The sequence below is a fragment of the Phyllobates terribilis genome, unplaced genomic scaffold, assembly GCF_046119375.1.
Source record: "Phyllobates terribilis strain yellow unplaced genomic scaffold, ASM4611937v1 Scaffold_9__5_contigs__length_417890890, whole genome shotgun sequence".
Classification (NCBI taxonomy): domain Eukaryota; kingdom Metazoa; phylum Chordata; class Amphibia; order Anura; family Dendrobatidae; genus Phyllobates; species Phyllobates terribilis.
The window spans coordinates 209,972,959-209,995,011 of NW_027362769.1; the positions used below are offsets into that span (position 1 = coordinate 209,972,959).

At 43.3% G+C, this 22,053-nt stretch overlaps 1 protein-coding gene across 6 annotated transcripts in view; it reads left to right on the forward strand.

Annotated features, from left to right (window-relative positions):
• Window positions 1–8,995: 8,995 nt before the first annotated feature.
• SYT17 (synaptotagmin 17) overlaps window positions 8,996–22,053 on the forward strand; it is a 99,764-nt gene continuing 86,706 nt past the window's right edge. For 2 of the 6 annotated variants that reach the window (XM_073647644.1, XM_073647649.1), the window contains exon 1: window positions 8,996–9,460. In XM_073647644.1, coding sequence (XP_073503745.1) covers window positions 9,446–9,460 — 15 coding nt within the window. In that variant the 5' untranslated portion in view covers window positions 8,996–9,445. Of the gene's footprint in view, window positions 9,461–9,488; window positions 9,586–16,384; window positions 16,644–22,053 lie in introns of those variants that run through there. The other 4 variants (XM_073647643.1, XM_073647646.1, XM_073647647.1 and 1 more) reach the window with 3 other exon arrangements.

The following is a 22,053-nucleotide window of genomic DNA, read 5'->3' on the forward strand; positions in this document are numbered from 1 at the left end:
ACATATATTTAGGGGTTTTCATCAAAGACCAGATTGGTCAGTATAAAATACCTATCATATCAGGATTGTGTGCTATATGGACAAATGGCAGACCATTCGGTTAAAACACACAGCAAACAAGAGAATTACCGAACTTTGGGTCCAATTGTAGTTATGATTATAGATGTATAAAAAACCTTTATTAAGATATTGGTTACAGAAACATACCAAGCACAAGAGTGCCCATATTCAGTTACACCACAACTGAAAATTAGTGCATCAGTTACAGAATCGAGACAATAAATATATACATATACAAGACCGCCAAAATATACAGAACTTTCAGACCTATATTGGTACCATAAATCAATGAAAGAACAAGGTACCATAAACAGAGACACGCTGAGTGGTGTGTGAAACCCACTGGTTAAACTAAGTAATGTGTTCAGTTAATATATGATGATAATAAATACTAGGAAGGTTATACCAAGGGGTACACAGGCCAAACAGTCCATGGATAAAGAAATGTCTGTTATGAACCCCCCTCATATGAGGAAAGGAAAGGCATCATGTTTATTGTGAAGAATCTTAACACACAATCAGGTTAGAGGAACTGTATAGTATACCTGGTGAGCGGTCTTGGAACTGAATGCAGGGCACGCCCTGACGCGCGTTTCGGACACGTGGTCCTTCGTCAGGGGGTGGAGTTCCATAGAACCGGAAGGTTTAAAAAGGAGTGTTTAGCCAATCAAATGCAGGGAACAGAGGTGCATGGCTGCACAGCCAGATGCGTAAAAACCGGAAATACCGTCGGATGAGGCTGGAAGGGGTAGGTATTAGAATCAGTGTACTTACCGATGTGCGATGATCAGGCCAGATAGTCGCGCATGCGCCGTCAGGAGGGGCCGGAAACCACGGACTTCCTCGTCATGTGAACCTGTTGGGGGTGGTCCTGGGGCAACCCGCTGGCAATCACTCTCAGGGGCAGTCCCCCCATGTTGATGGACATCTCTACAGCCGCACTTATGGCTGTTGGGGGTGGGCTCCTTCTTTGGCGCCATTCTGGGACCTGGCCCACGATGGGAGGTGGCTTCTTGTTGTCTTTTGGCGCGCACATAATGGCGTCCGTTCTGCTGGGGCTGTGCAATGCTGGGGGTTTGTAGTCTCCGTGGCGGCGACCCGGTCCGTGCCCAGGGCGGTCAAACCAAAGGGATAGTCTATATGTTGAATGTCCGACTACGCCACCGTGGATTGCGGTCACTGGGAACCGCCGCTGCGGGACAGACCGCTGAGGCTGGTGTGGTGTGCGCAGCAGAGGGTAGTATAACTCCCCACGGGAGGAGTATAGCCTCAGGGCAGTGAGTGCAGATGATGGGGGTGATGGTACACAGGAGCAACAGTAATGACTCAGAGTCCAGTGATGCAGTCCAGGGTCTTTACTCACAGTTTTACACTCCAAGCCACTTCTGCGCAGGTAATGGCTGCCCACGTCGTACTGTGCTCACCAGGTGAGGGGCTCGGCCAACTCCCAGGTATCTTTGGAATGCTTTTCAGGACCCCCTTCGTGTGTCCTTTCTCTGGTCTGTCGTACCCCACAAGTGACCACGTTTCTGTCCAGCTGCCTCGGGTCTTGGCGGGCAAACGTATGTTCCGTTTCCCTGGGTCCTATGTGGTGCCTTCCTAACGGGTGTAGTGAGGGACCGTGCACATACAATGCTACGGACTCCGGTTACTAGCTGAGGGTAGTAGCTCTCCTCCACTAGATGAGGGATCTGGTTCCCTTTCTTGGCCTGACCCCCCTACTCTTGTAGCGGCGGGCGTATGGTGCCGACTGGCCGGTCCGCACCCCTGGGGTCCCTTCACTCCACTCCTGGAGTCTTTCCTGCTCTCCTTCTTCTCCTCCAGGCTCAGGCCTCCTTACTAGGCCCGCCTCTGGAGCAGAGCTCATGCAGAGCCCCTGCTCCCTGTCACTTCTCCTCAGACTGACCACCGAACCTAAGATGGCTCCTCCCTTTTATATGCTCCTTCTCAGTGCAGCCAGGATCTACTCTCCCCACCCACTCACTACCGGGTTGCCCCTTTCTAGGTGTTCCCTCCCCCCACTCCAGCCAGGGATCAGGGACAGTTGTGCTCACTCTTGGGAGCATTGTCGCCCTGTCCCCCGGAAATGTGGTGTAATGCATGTGGGTGTTAGGGTCCTGAGCCATACTCCATCCTTACCTGAGAGTGAGATATCACACCTCTGGGTGAGATGCAATACCTCTGTAGCAACCGAACCCTCGGGGCGCTACAATTACATCCACATTCACCGTCTAGCCAGTGGTGATTGTAACCGCTCTCTGCATCACCCCAATGACTGGAAGCAAGCAGCTGCAGGGGGGATACAAGTTCATTTTCTCTCTGTAGCCCCTGCTACTCTGAGCAATCCTACTCTGTCTGTGTTAAAAGGAGAGAATGAGGGTTCACACTAAGTACAGGTGCTCGTTGCACCCTTGCAGTAGCCAAACAGTTTAGCGCAACTTCCTACCCCTACTTGTTTTCCCTCCACCTTTCCCTGGCCCCATAAAGCCAGGGCTGTCAATCAAAGAAGAGAAGGACGGAGATAAAGGGAAAGCAAGTAGGAAGCAAGGTGCACTTATCTGTTTGGCCATGCTAAGGGAACACCCAGTGCAAGAAAAGTCATTCTGGGATGACAGAGTCCCTTTAAGGGTACAGCATGGTTTGTATGTGATGCTGTTACTATTCAGAGGGTGCCTCAGGCAGGGCTTGGTTCAGAAGAACGCTGTACAGTAGTACCTTATATTGGAGACAATAAAGTAGTGCTTATGCTTTAAATTATTAATGACCTATCTACAGTATCTAACTGCAAAAAGGAATTGGAGGCAGCACAAAAAATGTGAAAAATAGTCAAGTTTAATTTCCCATTGTGCTGATGTTTTAATCCATAGTGTGAACATTTCTCAAGCCTTTCTCAAATTTCACAATATGGACCGAAATGTCGCCACAATGGGCCATTAAACTTTGATATTTTTCACATTTTTTGGTGTGCTGCCTCCAATTGCTTTTTGTAGTTGGATGGTTTGGTCACTGCCTAGAAAGCTTGGCATCCATATTGCTCTCTAGCTCTAGTGCTTTTCTAGTTTATCCATCCATCCATCCATCCATCCATCCATCCATCCAGCAAACTGGATATCGAAAGCAGCACCAGGTGCCAAGGCTTCTAGGCAATTGCCAAGCCTGCTACATAAATTAAATAAATTAAGGCAGTACACCAATAAGATAAAGTGCAATATTAGTGGACTTTATTAACCCATGTCGTAACTGTTACGGATCCGGGTGGTGGAACCTCTGTGCCGCGGTGCAAGGAGGGACCCAGAGGAGCGTGACTAAGTATCAACTCAGGCCGACGCTGGACGTACGGCGGCTAACGACTCCGTGACCAGGGAGGGACAGAGCAGAGGGACCAGGTGCTACTCTGGGGACGACCTTGTAAGAGAGCAGGTGGGTCCCACGGGTCAGCAGACTGGGACTGACCGGTATAGCGGATGGACACAACAGGCAGGCAGAAGTCTCTGGATAGTTGACGGGTGGTCACGGCACGTGACGGCAGAGCAGGTTGAAGTCTCTAGGTAACAGACAGGTGGTCACGGCAAGTGACAGCAGGAGCCTCCAGGTAGGCTATCAGGTAACAGGCAGGTAACAGGCGAGTGCTCCCAGGTGAGCGGGCTAGCAGGCACGGCAGGTAGCTGGCAGGTAACTGGCAGGTGCTTCCTGGTAAGCAGGCAGACTTGCCCATAGACAGACTGGCGGGTAGAACGGAAGGCAGACTGTCGGGCTGGAGAGTAGTCAGACTGGCGGACTGGAACAGTAGACAGGCTGGCAACTGGACCTGAGGGCTGAAGCAGAGGTAAGTATACTGTGCATCAACTTTTGCTCGGGCACCTCCATTTTGGAGGAGGTGCCTTATATATGGGAGGACCCTCGGCTATTGGCCGGGGACTTCTTAGGACGGCGCGCGCGGCCCCTAGAAGAGAGAGGGAGCGCGCACGCGCACGCCCTAAGCACAGTGCCCGGGACGCTGCGCGCGCCGGCAGCAGCAGGAAGAGGAGCGCAGGAGGACGCCACACGGAGAGCGGGGAGGTGAGAAGGACCGCGTCTCTGCCTGGTAGGGGGCAGAGACGCCGAGGCTACAGTAACGTTCTGGTTCGTAGGCTTGAGATCTATCCACTTAAATGCCATGGTCGCTGTTTACCATGGTGTTTATAGGGTTATATCTCTGCGATCAGAGCTATCGCCAATCGCAGCAGTTACTGGTGGGTGTCTGTTGTGTAGAACAGCCAGCACCCCCTGTGTATGGAATAAGCTGAGCGTCTGAACCCACTTAATACAAATCTTCACAACTTCTACTGTATTCTTATGATGGATGTCGGGAGAAGTAGGCCAACACCAGGCAATGAGTGAGTCCATTCAGCACCACACCACTGGGTTTATCTATCTAGAAAATACAAAACTTAAAGCAGCACAGTTGCCACCTCCACTGGATGCAAAGCCTCCAGGAACCTCTTATTACATACTCCACAAAAGAACGTTGAACACCAATATTCTAACCCGCTAACACTCTCGCCCCCCTCCAAACTATCCTAAACTCTGCTGCCCGACTAATCTGCCTGTCCCCCCGCTATTCCCCGGCCTCTCCTCTCTGTCAATCCGTTCACTGGCTCCCCATTATCCAGAGACTCCAGTTCAAAACCCTAACCATGGCATACAAAGCCATCCACAACCTGTTTCCTCCATATATCTGTGGCCTCGTCTCCCTGTACTTACCTGCATGCAACCTCCGATCCTCACAAGATCTACTGCTCTACTCCCCTCTTATCTCCTCTTCCCACAATCACATACCAGATTTCTCCCGTGCATCCCCCCTACTATGAAACTCTCTACCCCAACATATGAGACTCTCGCTTACCGAGGAAACCTTCAAAAGGAACCTGAAGACCCACCTCTTCTGACAAGCCTACAACCTGCAGTAACCCTCGCTCCTCCATACCGCTGCACGACCAGCTCTACCCTCACCTACTATATCCTGACCCATTCCTTGTAGATTGTGAGCCCTTGCGGGCAGGATCCTCTCTCCTCCTGTACCAGTTGCTGACTTGAATTGTTCAAAATTATTGTAATTTCTTGTGCTTTGTATTCCCCTTTCACATGTAAAGCGCCATGGAATAAATGGCGCCATAATAATAAATAATAATAATAATATTCAGGTGCAAAAGATGCAGACTTTATTTAGCCCATTGTGGCAACGTTTCACCTCATGACATCAGAGCCTTTCTCAACCCTTGACGTCGCTACATGGGCTAAATGTAGTCTGTATGTTTTGCACCATAAAGGGGTTGTCTCACAATGAATCTTCAGGAGTACATTGCTCCCAAACCTGGCTTCTTGCTTTGCCGGCGGAGGTGGAGTGCTCCAAAAGATTGACAGTTCACACCAGCAGCTTGGTCAACCTAATGGTCCACACTGTACTCTCTACCACTCTGCTAAGGGATGTAGTTTTTCATCAGAGATCAGCCGCAGTCCTGACTTCCTCTCCATGTTCAATTTGTACAAAGGCGGAGCCAGTGACACCAGCGCTGATTGGACGCAGGGCTCACGTGTCATAACAGCCGCACAAGAGCCCTGGGAATATGAGTGTCAACACCGCTGGATCGGCGCCGGCACTGGAGGTGAGTATAAGCTTTTTTATTTTATCGAGGCCAAACATTTAGATCAAGAAGGGGTTGTTCTAGTAGTGGAAAACCCCTTTAAGTTTGTCACAGCACTTATCCCAAGACTTCACCTCCAAAAAGCACTGATTGCAAAAAGAAAATGAGTTCTCGAGAACTGCCATTTACCACCAGAACCCACCGGGGGCCTTATAGCGACACTTGGGAGGCCAAACCTGTGTTTCAGTTTAGATGATTTGTGCTCCACTACTATGGACTTTTTGACCCGTCTTCCTAAAACGACCAAATTGTAATTTGAACAACAAAGAAATCAATGAAAATAAACCTTGAGCTATATTTCTAATCTGCTTGTAACCAGTAAATGAATGGGGATTGCATATGGCAATAGTTTATAAGCTTGACTTAATAATCAGTTCCCACCTTTTTGCGCCATAATAATCACCAAATACACTGAATGGAGGAGGACGGGCCTGTAGTGGTATGATTATAGTTATATGTGTGGATGTGGTCCATGACATGGGTGTAAGGAGTTGAAGAAATGAGAGATTTCCACAGTTTGAGGTCTAATAGAGTGTCGGCAAGCAGACACCGCCATCTGCTGGTTAAATGTTGCAGGACAAGATAAAGTAGCAAGAACTGCATCAGCCGAAACTGTAGAGTGAACTACATGGTTCCTGAGGGGAAGAGATTGGAGGAGACACCAGGTCAGATGACAAGTGTGGCACAGTTATTATAAAAGGACTAGGAGGGGAGAGAAGGAGGGTGTCGGCGCCTGTAGCAGGATGGACGTGTGGTGCAGTGAAGTTGGCTTATAGCCACCCTTGCAAGTAATGAAATCCGAGTGAGGAACCGAGTAACCAGATCTGAGTGAGGAACCGAGTGACCAGAACTGAGTAGCCAGATCCGAGTGAAAAACCGAGTAACCAGATCCGAGTGAGGAACCGAGTGACCAGAACTGAGTAGCCAGATCTGAGTGAAAAACCGAGTATCCAGATCCGAGTGAGGAACCGAGTGACCAGAACTGAGTAGTCAGATCCGAGTGAAAAACCGAGTATCCAGATCCGAGTGAGGAACCGAGTGACCAGAACTGAGTAGCCAGATCCGAGTGAAAAACCGAGTAACCAGATCCGAGTGAGGAACCGAGTGACCAGAACTGAGTAGCCAGATCCGAGTGAAAAACCGAGTAACCAGATCTGAGTGAGGAACCGAGTGACCAGAACTGAGTAGCCAGATCCGAGTGAAAAACCGAGTAACCAGATCCGAGCTGAATGCACAGATCCAGATCAGAGGGAGACGACTAGGCCGCAGGAGGGGGACGTTCGGGTGAGTTGTAACTTCCAGTGTAGACTTATGGTACAAAGGGGACTAGGGTCATGCTTCAGGGGACAACAGCGGACGGCACAACAGGTGTGCAAAGAGACTGATTGATAAGGGACTTTCGTGGACTTCTGTTAGGACTTGTACGACGATTCGTATTGCCTAAGAGACAGAGAGTGACGGCAGTGATTGGCCGAATAGTACTGTGACGCACCTCTGGTCGAGGTATTAAGTCCAAGATACCCCTGACGATAATAGTCGTTCACTTGTAACAACAGAACAATAGTGCGCAAATAGAATTGTGAATTGTCTCTTCAGAGAGGAAGAGGACTATAGCACTAGTGCCACCTTTAGGAAGTAGCAATCCTAAAAGTCAATATCAACGTTTTAACGAGCCTTGCAATATGACTCAGGATAAAAGCTAAGCCAGAATCTCAATTTTCAGACACTGTGTTTCGGAGTACTGCCCCTCATCAGTGCAAAGTATGAGATCTAGTTTGGCTGGGTGATAGGCCTCTGTCTGGGATCCAAGGAGTAACGTTTCTCCTTGTGGAGACTTTTAAGCCTTGCAATGCTCATCTGGGAAATTAAATATGCAAATTGCCTCTTCAGAGAGGAAGAGAACTAGAACTCTATAACGCTACCTATTGGAAGCAGCGATCTTAAATGTCAATATCGATCATTTAATGAGCCTTGTCACATGACTTAGAATAAAAGCCAAACTTTTTTTTTAAGATTTGGATTGGAATCCTTTTGAAGTCTTCCTCCACCATTTATATTTTAATTAGATCTTAATTCGGAATATGAGAATAAACTTAAAAAGTAACTAATCTTTAATTTTTTTTTTAAATTTGTCCAGTATGGAATGTAGCTTGGAAACCCTTGTTTTGCCTGCCTTCAGCTGCATTGATATCAGAACATTCTCACATGGAGTACTGATGATGGCAGTGAAAGGGTCAGCACCTGTCTACTCCTCTAAGTGTTGTGCTTAGGATCAAAATCGGACATGTCTCTATGATTTTCGGTGGACCATTCGGTCCGCAGAAAATCCCGGACATGTGAAAGGCCACATAGACTATCACAAGTATGAGTGTTATCTGTGAAAAACATGGATAGTACTCGAGCATTTCACTGCCATTATCAGTACTCCAAATCAGGACATTCTGATATCACTGCAATTGAAGGATAACAAATAGACAGGGTAAAAGCCAGAGTTTAGAAGCCACTTACATGCAATTAATTTACAGGAATGAAAACAAATTCCCTAATAAAGTAATATGTAAAGTTTAATAACTTTCCATGGTGGACATAATTAATAAAAACAACATAAACTTTATAATGTTTAAACAAACAAATGACTTGGAAACCAAACTAGTAAAAAAAAGTTAATAAAAAATTGTGTTTTTTAAAATGTTAACATGGAAGAAAAAAACTAATATTTAGGATAGGATTTAGAATAAGAGCTCATCAAAATTATCTGCTTTTTGCCCACAAGGTGGCACTAGACAGCCAGTCTTTACACTGTGATCCAATCCACCTGTCTGAGTCATTGTGCATACACAGTTTTTTATTACCCTTCTTTAAGCAACTTTACAATGAGGTTTATGGTTTATTCCTTTACCTGTAGTGATTAGGAGTGCCCTATAGAATAAACTGGACAAGTTGTGCTGCTTGGATAATACATTTAAAGGGACAGCACCCATTTTTAAATTTGCAACTGGCACAAAAAAAAACCCTAAAATATTTCTGGTATAAACCAACGATAGACCATTCATTTTTAATTAGAGGGCATCGATTTTTCCACTGCATAATCATTATTTATATTATACCAATACCTTAGAAAGAAACTGAATTAATAGCACATAAATAACACTTTTAATATAGGGCAAATTGTATTACTGAGCAGAGCCACACACTGATGCTGGAAGCACAGCAGAACAATTACATCAATGCTCATTTTTACATTGCCTTAGGGCTCTTACTAGGTAAAAGAAGACAAAAAATACTGCTGGTGGCCACAAGGTGGCGACAGTGAGTCTATGCTGGAAATATAGGCACTATTCAAAACAAAACAGGGAAAGCAGGCAAAGAGGACACTAATAATCAAAGCAACACAGTGTGTAAGTGACAAGGGGAGGGAGCCTTTCCCTGAAGCAGGCTCAGTCACTGAAAATGTCCCCCAAGTAAAGCAAGGGGGCATCTGATGTGTCATGCAAGCAACAAGTAGGAGTAGCCTCCTGTCTACTGATGGAGAAGTGTCACCATGAAGAAGGGCAATCCGGCAATCTGATCATCAACTAAACAAGTCACGTCTGTGTCTCTTTTTTTTTTTGCTTTTATTGAGGGAAAAGAAGAAGAAGAAGAGGAAGAAGAAGGCCATGTACAGGCAGCAACCCAGGCACCTGATGGCACTGTGAGCGAAGATGGCATATATACAGGTAGGTGGCATTCACACTTATACTGATTGCTGAAAATCAAGTTTGTGGTTAGAACTTGTGACGCTTCAGCCAATGAACTTGTCAATGGGCAAAGGCTGCAAAGGAAGATGGGCTGTGACTGCAAGGTAAGAACACACCAGTGGGATAGGCATATGGGAACAATCAGCAGGGGGAAGCAAACATGGAGGCACAACTTTGTCTCATATATATATATATATATATATATATATATATATATATATATAGAAGCTAAATATATGGAAAAAGTGTTTCTAGAGGAAGGAATATTGAAAAGTGTATTTTCTCATATCTATATTACATGATTACATGTGGTATTGCTATTATACTGACTATGCATTCTAATGAAGCAGGGTTAGACTGAATATGCCCGTTATGCTCCTTTTGTGATCTTGATTTTATATATATACAGAAGGCATAGGTCACTCCTACTTTATGCTATTCATCTATATATCTATCTGATTATTTGTTTATGTATACATATGTAAACAAATAAACATAGATAATGTAAAAGCAGAAGTAACCTATGCTATCAATGTTTATTTTTTTATTTGTTTATATATAGAAACTATATACAAATAATAAAGATAGCTAGATAGATGGATAAAAAGAAAGAAACAAATTGAAGCCGCACCAGTTATATTTAACAAAAAAAAAAAAGTAAAATAAATGGAAGAAGACTCCAAAGATAGTGCGAGTTACAGGACTTTATTGGCCCACAGTTCTATTTTTTATATTTGTAGATCGATAGACAGACAGACAGAATGATAGATCACATAGGTTACTTCTATCCATCACATAAAATCCATCCCTATCGGAACTTCCCACCATGGAGAAATATGGCAGGCGTGGCATAATGATGCCAACATGTGGGTGATGTGTTGCTGTGAACTAAATTCAGTCCGACCAGTGCTCTGCCCCCTGTAACACCAGCATAGTATAATTGTGGGACACATATATGCTCCATCATTAGGGACCCTCTTCTTTTCCCTTGTGTGGTTACTGGTACTCACCCTAATGGCATTCGCATGGTGCCTATTTTTAAGCACGGGATAAATATATTTGTGTCACTTAGTTTTCAGAATTCATCATGTCGATGCTTGTTTTTTTTTTTGTTGTTGTTTTGTTTTTACTGAAGTTCCCCTTTAAGACCATTGTAGTGTTTATTATGGGGTTAATGAGGATGTGACATGCACACGTCTCTGCGGCATATTGTAGGCAGGTTGTTTTCTGGCTGCTGGGAGTTTGGATGGGTGCTGCTGGGTGGAGCTGACACTTCCATTGGTGAGGGATGTAATGCGCACACTGGACAGTATCTGGGAAGCAACAGTTGAACATGTCGGCAGCAGATGTTGCTCATTTGTTATAAATGTGTCAGGTTACCTATAGGCGGGACTGTATGCTTGTATTGTGTCCTCCTGCTAGTCACAGTGGCCATAATGTATCCGTGTCTGTCGCATGGGGATTATCGTACAGAATGATTCTTTCTTGTGACATATTGTCAATAATGACATTGTCATTGTACACATTAAATATTTGTAAAATAAATTTTATATACAATAAATATATATATATATATATACACTATATATATTGTATATAACATTTATATATATATATATATATACACACATTACTATTAAATACACAACCACTGATGAGCATTTAAACCACTGACTCATATTACAATGACAACTTTGAAAGGTTAGGATTAGGCAGCAAGTAAGCAATCAGTTCTTGAGATTGATGTGTTGCAAGCAGGAAAACTGGGCAAGAATAAAGATCTGAGCAAGATTAATAAGAGGTGACTTGAGAAGGATAGATGACTCGGTTACTGCATCTCCAAAATGGCAGTTTTTTTGGGGTGTTCTTGATATGCAATCGTAAGTACTGACCAAAAGACAAAAAAACATGTAGAGGAACCTATATGGTCAGTTCAACCCAAGGAATTCCACTGCACGGAGACTGCGGAGGGCCAGGAGTATCCGAAGAAGACAAAAATCCAGCAGCAGGAGATTCAATGGTTTATTATAGAAAAATATATAAATGACAAATGCAACCAAGACCACCCCACATAAAAATATTACTATTGTCAGGCAAGTGTGTTTTGGATGCATGTCCTTAATCATTGCACTGAATCAGCTGATTGCTATTGATTGTCGGGGGCGCAGAGAGTCAGACGCACAGTGATCTTATATTGATGGTCTCTCCTAATGATGGGTCATTAATATTATGGTCTCAAAAAAACCCCCTTTAATTGGTGCAAAATATCACAGAACAGTGTCAGAGTTTTGTCATTTACATAGCTTGCTTGGGGAGCGGTGGAGTGGCTACACAAAGTGGTTTAAATGCTATGGCTGATCAGTGTGTAGGCTGCTTGTACACAGGTATATTATGTTCATAAATTCTGTGTTGTACCCATTGTTTATGACTGTCACAGATGTGTCAGATTTGATAGACAGTCATTCTGGATCTGGCTGTAGAAGGTCGCTGTGCTTTGCCTTGCAGACACCTTGATCCTTTCATCATCCCTCCCTCTCTAGGACCCAGCAGTAATCTCCACCTTCTGCTGCTAATTAACACACCCTTGCTGGATCTTTAAATAGACTTCGTTTCTCCAGAGAGTTGCTGGTGATAGAGTAAAATCCTCTGTTCAGGTCTGGAGTTCTGGCGGTCAGCTGGATTCTCCTTGGAGTTCCTTTGTAGTCGTCATCTCTCTTGTGTTTTCTCAAAGCAAAGTGTATCCCCTTATCTGTTTACCTGGCTTGTCTTTAGTTGCAGTGGGGCTTACTAGTGCTCGCCCCTCCCCCTCCCTACCTAGGGCCTAGCTCTAGGGTTAGCCAGGTCTAAGGTATTCTGCTCGACGATAGGTGCAGAACCTATTTAGGGACGATAGGGAAGTCAGGGTGTTGATAAATCTGCTTTGAGGTCTCCACTCCCCCTTTCTCTAGTTGCTGGGCTTCCCCCCCTTTTCCCATCGTCGTACGCTGGGTTCTTCCCATAGCATGACAAAGACAAGCTGAATTGGGCAATCAGTGCTTGTCACATACTTGTCACATACAGCACTCCATAACCATCCCAGGTCTGAGGGCATTATTCCCCAAAGTCTAGGATAGATGCGGAGCGGTGTTGTATGGACACACATCTCTGCTCTCCTCCCCCTGCTCAGTAATCGCCAGCAGTGAGATCTGTGCGACCTGGTTAGCCATGAGTCTTATTATATCAAACTGAGATAGCCGGTTCTAACATTCTCTGGGGACGTGATTCCTTTTTTTTCCTGCATGACATTGCCCAATCATATGTAGGAGGCATCAAAAAGTACACCCCCAGAGAAGAATCTGTGCAAACACCCTCTTAGTTATAGTGGAAATTAGCATATAAAGTTTACAAGCTAATATCTCTGCAACGGAGATGAGATATAAAAAAATAATAACTATATTTTATTGAGATCTTCAGCCACTTCATCATGATATGGCCAGTTTAGCACATAAAATGTGGTGAAAGGTTCTCAGAAGAAAAAAACAGTTGGTGTCCAAATTGGTTAAACAGAAGATTTTACTTTTCATTCTTCAAACCAAAGTGGATAAAACTCATATATGGCATAAAAGCTAAGTAGTTGAAACTAGTACAGTGTTATCAACAAATACAGTAGACTCCACCTTCAAGCAGGTCATTGTTAACTCCAACAGAGACCTCATGTATACTTTATCTGATGCCGACAACTGAGAAAAGGCTACCTTGGACAAAAAGAAAAAAAAAGGAAGAAAAACCATCTGTTCATCACCATGCCGCAGAGGACGTATAAGTTCTGAGATAGACGTTGCTTGGATCTTCTGGGCTGGTATCTACAAATAGACAATAGTGAGGGAAGAAGGTTGTAATCTGGCACCGAAAAAATATTCAAAAATATTCAAAAATAATACCCCACTTTTATTCAGACTTTATTAGTACCCTAAGGCTATGTGCCCACGTTGCATTTATGAAGCAGAAAATTTCTGCTGCATAAGGCTGTGTGCCCACGTAGCATTTTTCAAGCGTATATGCTGCGGAATTTCCGCAGCGTAAACGCTTGAAAAACGCATGTATATCCGCACCCCATGGTCCCCAATGGGATTCCGCAAGTTCTATGCACATGCTGCGGATTTTTCCGCAGCGTTTATGCCGCGTTCAAAAATCCGCAGCATGTCATTTAATTTTGCGTTTCCGCAAGCGGAATTGCCTTTGTCCAATGCATAAAAAACGCAAGGCAATTCCGCATGTGGAAAACGCGTGATAAACGCGCGAAAAATGCGCGATAAACGCGTGCGGAATTCCGCATGCGTTTTTCCGGGAGAGGACTTGCATTTATGCAGCAGAAATTTTCTGCTTCATAAATGCAACGTGGGCACATAGCCAAAATGCAAGTCCTCTCCCGGAAAAACGCATGCGGAATTCCGCACGCGTTTATCGCGCATTTTTCGCGCGTTTATCACGCGTTTTCCACATGCGGAATTGCCTTGCGTTTTTTATGCATTGGACAAAGGCAATTCCGCTTGCGGAAACGCAAAATTAAATGACATGCTGCGGATTTTTGAACGCGGCATAAACGCTGCGGAAAAATCCGCAGCATGTGCATAGAACTTGCGGAATCCCATTGGGGACCATGGGGTGCGGATATACATGCGTTTTTCAAGCGTTTACGCTGCGGAAATTCCGCAGCATATACGCTTGAAAAATGCTACGTGGGCACACAGCCTGAAACACAGTGTCTGCAAATTGAGATTTTGGCTTTGGCTTTAATCCTAAGTCATGTGACAAGGCTCGTTAGAGAGTTGATATTGACTCTTAGGATTGCTACTTCCTATAGTTAGTGCAAGAGTTCTAGTTCTCTTCCTCTCTGAAGAGGCAATTTGCATATTTCCCAGTGGAGCATTGCAGCTTAAAAGTCTCGTCACCTTGGCATGCCATGCTTGACACGTCACTCTCCGCAAGGAGAAACGTTACCCCTTGTATCCCTGTCAGACGCCTCTCACCCAGCTAAACCAGATCTCACATTTTGCACTGATGAGGGTCAGTACCCCAAAACACAATGTCTGCAAACTAAGGTTTTGGATTTAATCCTAATTCATGTGACAAGGCTTGTTAAAGAGTCTGATGCTGCTCTTTTATTTCAAGCAATACTTTTTTTATTTTATCCCCAGAGTGATATCACTAATGTATGTTCCCTACCCTTAGTCGTAACACTTACCAGCCGCCGTCTTCTTCTGTTATCAGCGTTGCTCCAGTCGTCTTCTGCAGTTTGTGACCTGCCGGATCACTGCAGTGTTTCCTGTGCGAGCCGGCGTTAATGTCTCAATGTAAATCTATGAGAGGCAGAATGAGACCAAAATGAGAATCTCATGGACCTATATTGAGAGCTTGTGACCATTACCTCTGACTTCCAGTCAGTCAGAAGTTGCAGTCACAACATTGCGGGGCAAGACCGTAGCGGTTCTGGGAAGAGCAGAAGATGGCAGCTAGTAAGTATTTTACTACGGGCAGGGAGCAGACACCAGGGGTGAAATTAAAAAAATACCAGAGTGGTGCTTTAACAAAAGAGCAAGCAGCCCCAGACTGGTGATTTTCCAAAATATAAGCTATTGTCGAAAGTGCATAGATCACTCCCTAACACCTCCTGAAATTCTGAAAAGGTTCAACATTTACTAGAAAGCCCGCCCAAACTTCCGGTTGTGGGATCACAGCATGCAGAGTAAAAATCGGACTGCACACTCACCGATGTAATTCAATAGGGATGTTCAGATTACTGTTTTCTCACATGGACTGAGTGTCCTTGCAGAAAAAAATTGCAGCGTGCACTATTCTCTTCCAGATTTACAAAAAAACTCCCCCGTAGAATTCAATGTGTGCGCGAAAAAAAACACAGATCCCATATGGATCTTCCGTGTTACAACATCTGATTTTTATGGACACATTGCAATTATTAACCCAGGAAACTGTACTTGATCATGTAACATTTTAAATATGGATGTCTCAACAATGTTACATAGACGTGAAATACGGACACATGGATGGCACATGGATGACAATTGTTTTTTGGATGAAAATTGAACCATTTTTCCCCTGAAACCAGCCAAAGAACTAGTCCTAACTAGAGAACTAGTTAGAGAGTCTCCAGGCATTTGAAGGTTCAGAATTAGGAAAAAAGTCCTATTGCTTGAACAAGCTCCATTCTTGTCTCTGTGCGCGCTCTCATATTGCCGCTCATCCCCAATCAACTTATTTCTAACCTTGGACAATCCCTTCATTTCTTTTCTGCTACTAGAATACCAAGGGCAAAATGGTAAAATGTGTGATGTGACATAACTCTTTTCCTTAAGCTAACTATACACATGACATACTGTAGCAGTTGGCCAAATTTTCCCAAATTTTCGTTCAGCAGACTCCTATTGCTCCCAACTCCTCCATACATGAGTGTTACAGTCAGCTAAACAATTTGTTTGTAACAGGGAGAGAGGAGAAAACTCCTACCAGACACCTCTGACAGCAGCTTATCTCCCCTAAAAACAAAATAATCGTATGTTCAAATTCCAACAATCATTCTCTCTCCTTACATCAGCTCGGGGGTAGAGTGAGGAGACCCCCATACACATCAGATGGTCACTGGTCTTGCTGAATATTGGCTTAGCTCACTTTCTTCTAATGTGAAGGGGGCCTTTAGTGTCAAGGTTGCAGGCGTCTTCCATTACTTCCTATTTTATGCATTCTTCCTCCTCATCAATCCTCCTCCATGCTTCTTCCTCTGCATTTTTCAAGTAGTCTTCCACTTTTTCCATTTTCCTACCTCCTATCACTAATGTCCATCATTCTGTACCACGCTTCTTCTGACCTTCAGCTTGTTTTTATTTTCCATTTCCCTCCTACACTCATCTCCTCTGTACCACTTCTCATCCCTCCCACCACTTGTTTTTTTCTAGAGACCTTCTCTATTATCCTTTCCCATTATATATATAAATATATATGTAGAGAGAGAGGATTCTGTTGTATAATCTAGGAGCAGGCATATACTTAGTCATTGCTACGCGACTATCTCTCTGTAATCAAGTGTAATCGAATATATCAGTGGGTCTGGAATATCAGAGCAGCTCACACACAGTCTGTTTTGCATTGATTACCAAAGACAATGATTGTAAGTATTCTTATAGCATCTAAAAAAATTGCTAAATGTCATCGATTATACCATTATAGCCTATATTCTATCTACGGGGATTTGATTTGTCGGGAGCTTGCTTCGTACTAATAATGAAATATAAAGGGAGACAAAGAAAACTATAGCCATGTATTCGAAAACTAGAACATTATAGTCATTGTTTGACTTCTGGTGTACTATAATATTATATTATCTGACCAGGTCCTGTTGTCGTATTACTGTTAATTCTCTTACAAAAAAACTATGTATGTAACTGACTTGGGTGTGTATGATTGTACAGTTACATTGACTTCCTATGTTTTTATTGTACTGTATTTTATTGATTGCAGATATACTGCAGCTATTGTACGCAATAAAAATGGATCTGTGCTTTATAACCTGTTGAGACGTGGATGTAGGTGGGTCCTTGTCTTATAAAATGCACAGATCCTAACCTGATAATCTCTATAGTTTATAGCTATTCATTAGAAGCTGAAACTAAAGGAAAAAAATAGAATTAAAGGGAGTTATTATTGTGAAAAAAAAATAAAAAATGAGTTTTCTCTATAGTCTTGTTGTCATTTATAATGTTCATGTTTTGCAGTTCTTGTTTGTTTGTTTTGTTGCATAATTACAGACATTGTATCAGTATCGGCATCAACAACTGGAAGTGTTACAATGTATATTTTATGTCCATACAATTAATTGTACTTATATAATTATTATTATTATTGCTATAATCTATTGTATTATTAGCTATGGTAAATTTGTGGACTATTTACCTAGCAATATAATTAAAATACGTATGCGCTGTGCATTATAATACGTATGTGCTGTGCCTTTGGATAAGTATGTGGTGTGTAAAACATATAATCTTTTAAAGCTAAATTATTTCCAATAGGGCATGGTTGCCTTTTTTATTTACTGCAATTCACATTTGCTTAACTTGTGCCCATACATTTACATTTAAATATTTGTGGCAGACATTTCTGCATCAAAAAGCAGGACAAAAGTTGCATAAAAAAACTTTCCCGTTCAATAGAAAAAACGCTGCAAAAACGTTGAAAGACTTGATCTGCTGCGGATATGAAACTGCTTCAAATCTGCAAAGAAAAAATAAGCAGCATGTACATGACATTTCAGAAATCTCACTCCCTTTGCTGGGACAGTAAAATGCTGTTTTTTTTTGCTGCAAAAATGCAGCAAAAATGTGACGTGTGAACATACCTTAAGGCTACATTCCCACGATGAGCTTTTGGTGAGTTTTTGATGTTGCAAATTTTCTGCACCATTTCTGCAACCATTAGATAAAAAAAGATTACTTGCATTTTTTCGAAAATACGCAGCATAAAAAACTCACTAAAAATTAATTGTGGGGACGTAGCCTAACCATGTTTTTCCTGTGTTCCAAGTTGGGGTCTCAAGGGGTTCCAGTGACACTGCATGTTCTGGCACTATTTAGAGTGCCATGTTCACACGTTCTGTATTTGGTCAGTATTTTACATCAGTATTTGTAAGCCAAAATCAGAAGTGGGTGAAAAATGCAGAAGTGGTGCACGACAGTGGCGATAAGCCACACGGCTGCTATGGAGCACGTGAGCCGGGGGGGGCAGCGCAGGTCCTGGCCTTCCCCCATTGCCCCACCCGACATCGCATGTTCAACTCTATCGGCATCCTGGATGCCGATACAATTGAAAATAATGATGATAGAGGGAGTATCAGCTGACTCTTCATCCTCCATCATTCTTCTGTAGCGTCTGACGTCTCAGGGCAGGGAGCGCGATGATGTCATACTGTATTGGGGTCACTATACTTTGCCGGGGGGGTTAAGGTGGGGTACATTACGGTCAGCATACTGTGAGTATGGAGGAATTCACTGTGGTGGTATAATACAATGTTTGTGTGGCACTTTTGTTGGCATGCAATGAAAGGAGAATCTAAGGTTTCAGTAGGAGTAAAATTACTTTGCAAAGGCTGCAAACTTGTGAGATACGCTCTTCTGTGACCCTGCCGAATATTTTTTTTTTTGTTGGGATGGCCCAATTAGAACTTCTGCTATGGGTCCCCATGATTTCTATGTACGCCCCTAGTGCATGTGTTTCTATTATACTTTTCTTCTGCTTGTTCCTCTCCTGATTTTGGCTTACAGATACTGATGTAAAATACTGACCAAATACTGAACGTGTGACTGTGGCCTAAATCAGACAGACTAGTGAGCCAGATAGTCTGCTTTGTTTAGCTGGCTGTGTGCCTTCATCTTCAATGTCCTGAATTCATTTAAGGGGTCTAATGAAGGGAACATGAGCAGTAGGTAAATATGTTGGTTATTTAAAGTGAAGGGGCAAATGTCCCCATATATTTTAGGCTGTGCTCTGCATTAGTGTTGATGTGGTGACTTCTCCATGGACCATCGACCATCATGGATTAATTATGGATATACAAATTAAGAGCATGTTAATGTTCTGCAGTTGGGTCTCTGAGCGATTTGGGGGTAACTACTGATATGCAAAAATTGTTTAAAGGGTTATTCCCAAAATATTAAGTTATCCCCTATATATAGAATTTAAGATAGGGGATAAAAGAATTTTAAGAATAACAGACGTAGACAACTCTTTTGGCCTTTATGGCTTTGATCGTAACAATCCTTGGACGTTGCGATATATATAATGTATACAAAAATGTTACCAGCACTTTCTAAAAATTCTTGTGGAGATAAAAACGGACACATTTGTAAAGAAGATATACACTATATTGGACTTTTTCCACTATAAACTAAGTGTCGGACTAGGGTGCCACAAGCCCACCAGTAACCAACTCCAGGGGTCACTCAGCTACATGCAAATGTGACATTATCCTCAATCACAAATTTATATAACAATGAACTGGGTAGATTGTTAAATGAAGAAGATGCTGCCTTTGTCTGTACATAGTGATTCATTGTGCCAAGTACTGCTCATATAATAGGGTGGTGGCCCACCGGAGGATTCTCCGCTTCTCCTATGGGCCAGTCCAAGCCTGGATGTAAATGTATGGCAGTGGCACATTATTGAGGTTCCTATGGGAGGACACGCCAGTTCTTCCTCTTTATGTGTCTTCTATGACATCATCTATTGTCTTTCACATATCTAATATTAAAGGACTTTTAAATAACCTTGCCAATAAGACAAGACGGGCTTCTCTCCTTTTCATCAAGACTGGCTCAGTCAGAGGCTTATATCTACTATGATTACATTTATGCCCCCGAGCCGTGCTGGGGATTGATGTGATGAAGCACTGTACGTCCTGAGGAGGGTCTGATTTTTTTTTTTTACTTGTTGCAAATGCTGTAGGCACATAGGAGGAATCATTTGTGGCGTCTAATTCCCTGTCTCCCAGGAGAGGTGAGGGGGTCTGCAGCCGTGCCATCCTTTGCAGATGTTTCTATGGTTACAGCCTGAGTTAATTTCTAAGCTAAGATCTGTCCTCCGATGGAAGAAAAAACAATCCAACAATCACCCATACACTACTACTAGACTAGAATCTGGGGCCATCACCAGAAGGTCACAGGCCATGGTGACGAGTTCCCAAGACTGAGCTACTAAGTCCATCCTGAAGCTCCTACCTACCTGCATTGTCACCCTACAATTACCCATGGGCACATACAGTATGTCAAATAAATGTCACATTTTTTGCTTTTATGGGGGTTACTAGACCATATTTAATAAACACAGAATCTGTTGCAAATGTGTAGCAATAATGTAACAACATGGCACAATAACCCCGTAGTTTTTTTGGTGATGTTCAGCATTTATACTTTAATTTTTTTTCTGTTTTTAAATTTTTAAGGAAAAATAAAGGAATTGTATAGAAGTGGTCAGAAACTTTTTTGGCACCATAACTCCCAGCATGACATGACTGCCGCAGACTGCAAATCAGTGATGTCTACTGGCGCCAGAAAGGGAGCTCATTTTAAAGAGGTTGTCAAGGACTTTTTTTCTTTTTACTATGAGCCTAACAATTGACAGACATGTAGTTGCTAACAGAGACGACTACCTCCCTGTTGTACCCGGCACCGGCTCCTGCTGGCAATTCAGCTGCTCCTGAACAGAGCAGCTCTTCTTCTTCAAGCTGCTTTGTTGACAGGGCGTGACTGTCGACATCATGCTGATTGACAGTCGGCTCCCCGCAGTTAGGCAGTGGGGAGCCAGCATTTAATAAGCATGATGTCAGCAGTCACGCCCCTAAAATGGAGCAGAAGAGAAGCTGCTGCTCTGTCAACGTGATGTTAGCAGAAGCCGCTGAATCACCAGCAGGACAGACCGCTCTATGCCAGCGGAGATCGGCGCCGTGCACAACAGGCAGGTAGTTAGCAACTACCTGCCTATTAGTTCTTAGGCACATTATTAAAAAAATATAGTCCCAGATAACCCCTTTAATCCTTCCTTTCATCTATGTACAACCCTGCCTGACTGTGTGAAGGAAAATTCACTACCTACGTCAATGTGCTAAACAATTAGCTGGTCATTATTGCTTAGTTAACAAAGGAGCATATATGGCGACACTATACTATAACATCCATTACTTTGCCTGTTTTCTAATGTGCCCAGTGTTTTAGTAACCGGAGTCTAATGATCAGTGCGTCTGGCTAATTTACAATTATGTTCCCTAATGAGTTTCTTACTAATGAGAAGCACAGTAACACGGCTTTCTATGTTTTCAAGCTCCTGATTTGCCTGAGGAGGAGAATTCTTTCTACCATTTAAAGGGAATCTGTCACCAGGTCTTTGACACCTAATCTGAGAGCAGCATAATGTAGGGACAGAGAACCTGATTCTAGTCATGTGTCACTTACTAGACTGCTTGCTGTAGTTTTGATAAAATCACAGTTTTATCAGCAGTAGATTATCACTAGAGCACTAGTAAACCTGCTGCCATGTACTCCTCCATATTCATGAGCTCAGTATTATCCCGCCCCCATGACAGTTTGGCAGCTTTCTATCTATGCACAGTGTACACAGAAAGCTGACAATCAGTGGTGTGGGCGGGGTTATACAGAGCTCAGCATTCAGAGAACTGCTAGATCCTCAGCAAAAAAACACATGAATTTATCAAAACTGCAGCAAGCAGCTCAGTAAGTGACACATCGCTGGAATCATGAAATCAGGATCTCTGCCCTTACATCATGCTGCTCTCCAATGAGGTAGAAAAACCTTGTGACAGATTTAATTTTACATACAGTATAACTGTATGTGTAGAATATATACTGTATGACAATGTCCAGGATTTTCAACAAGTTGGCAGGAATTGTTGCGAACCAATAAAAGAACAATTACTTTCCTGATCAGCTCCTGCACAACAGCTCTGGTCGATCTCAGTCATTCGTACACCAATAACATTATGTCGATTGACCACATGACCTCTGCAACCAGTC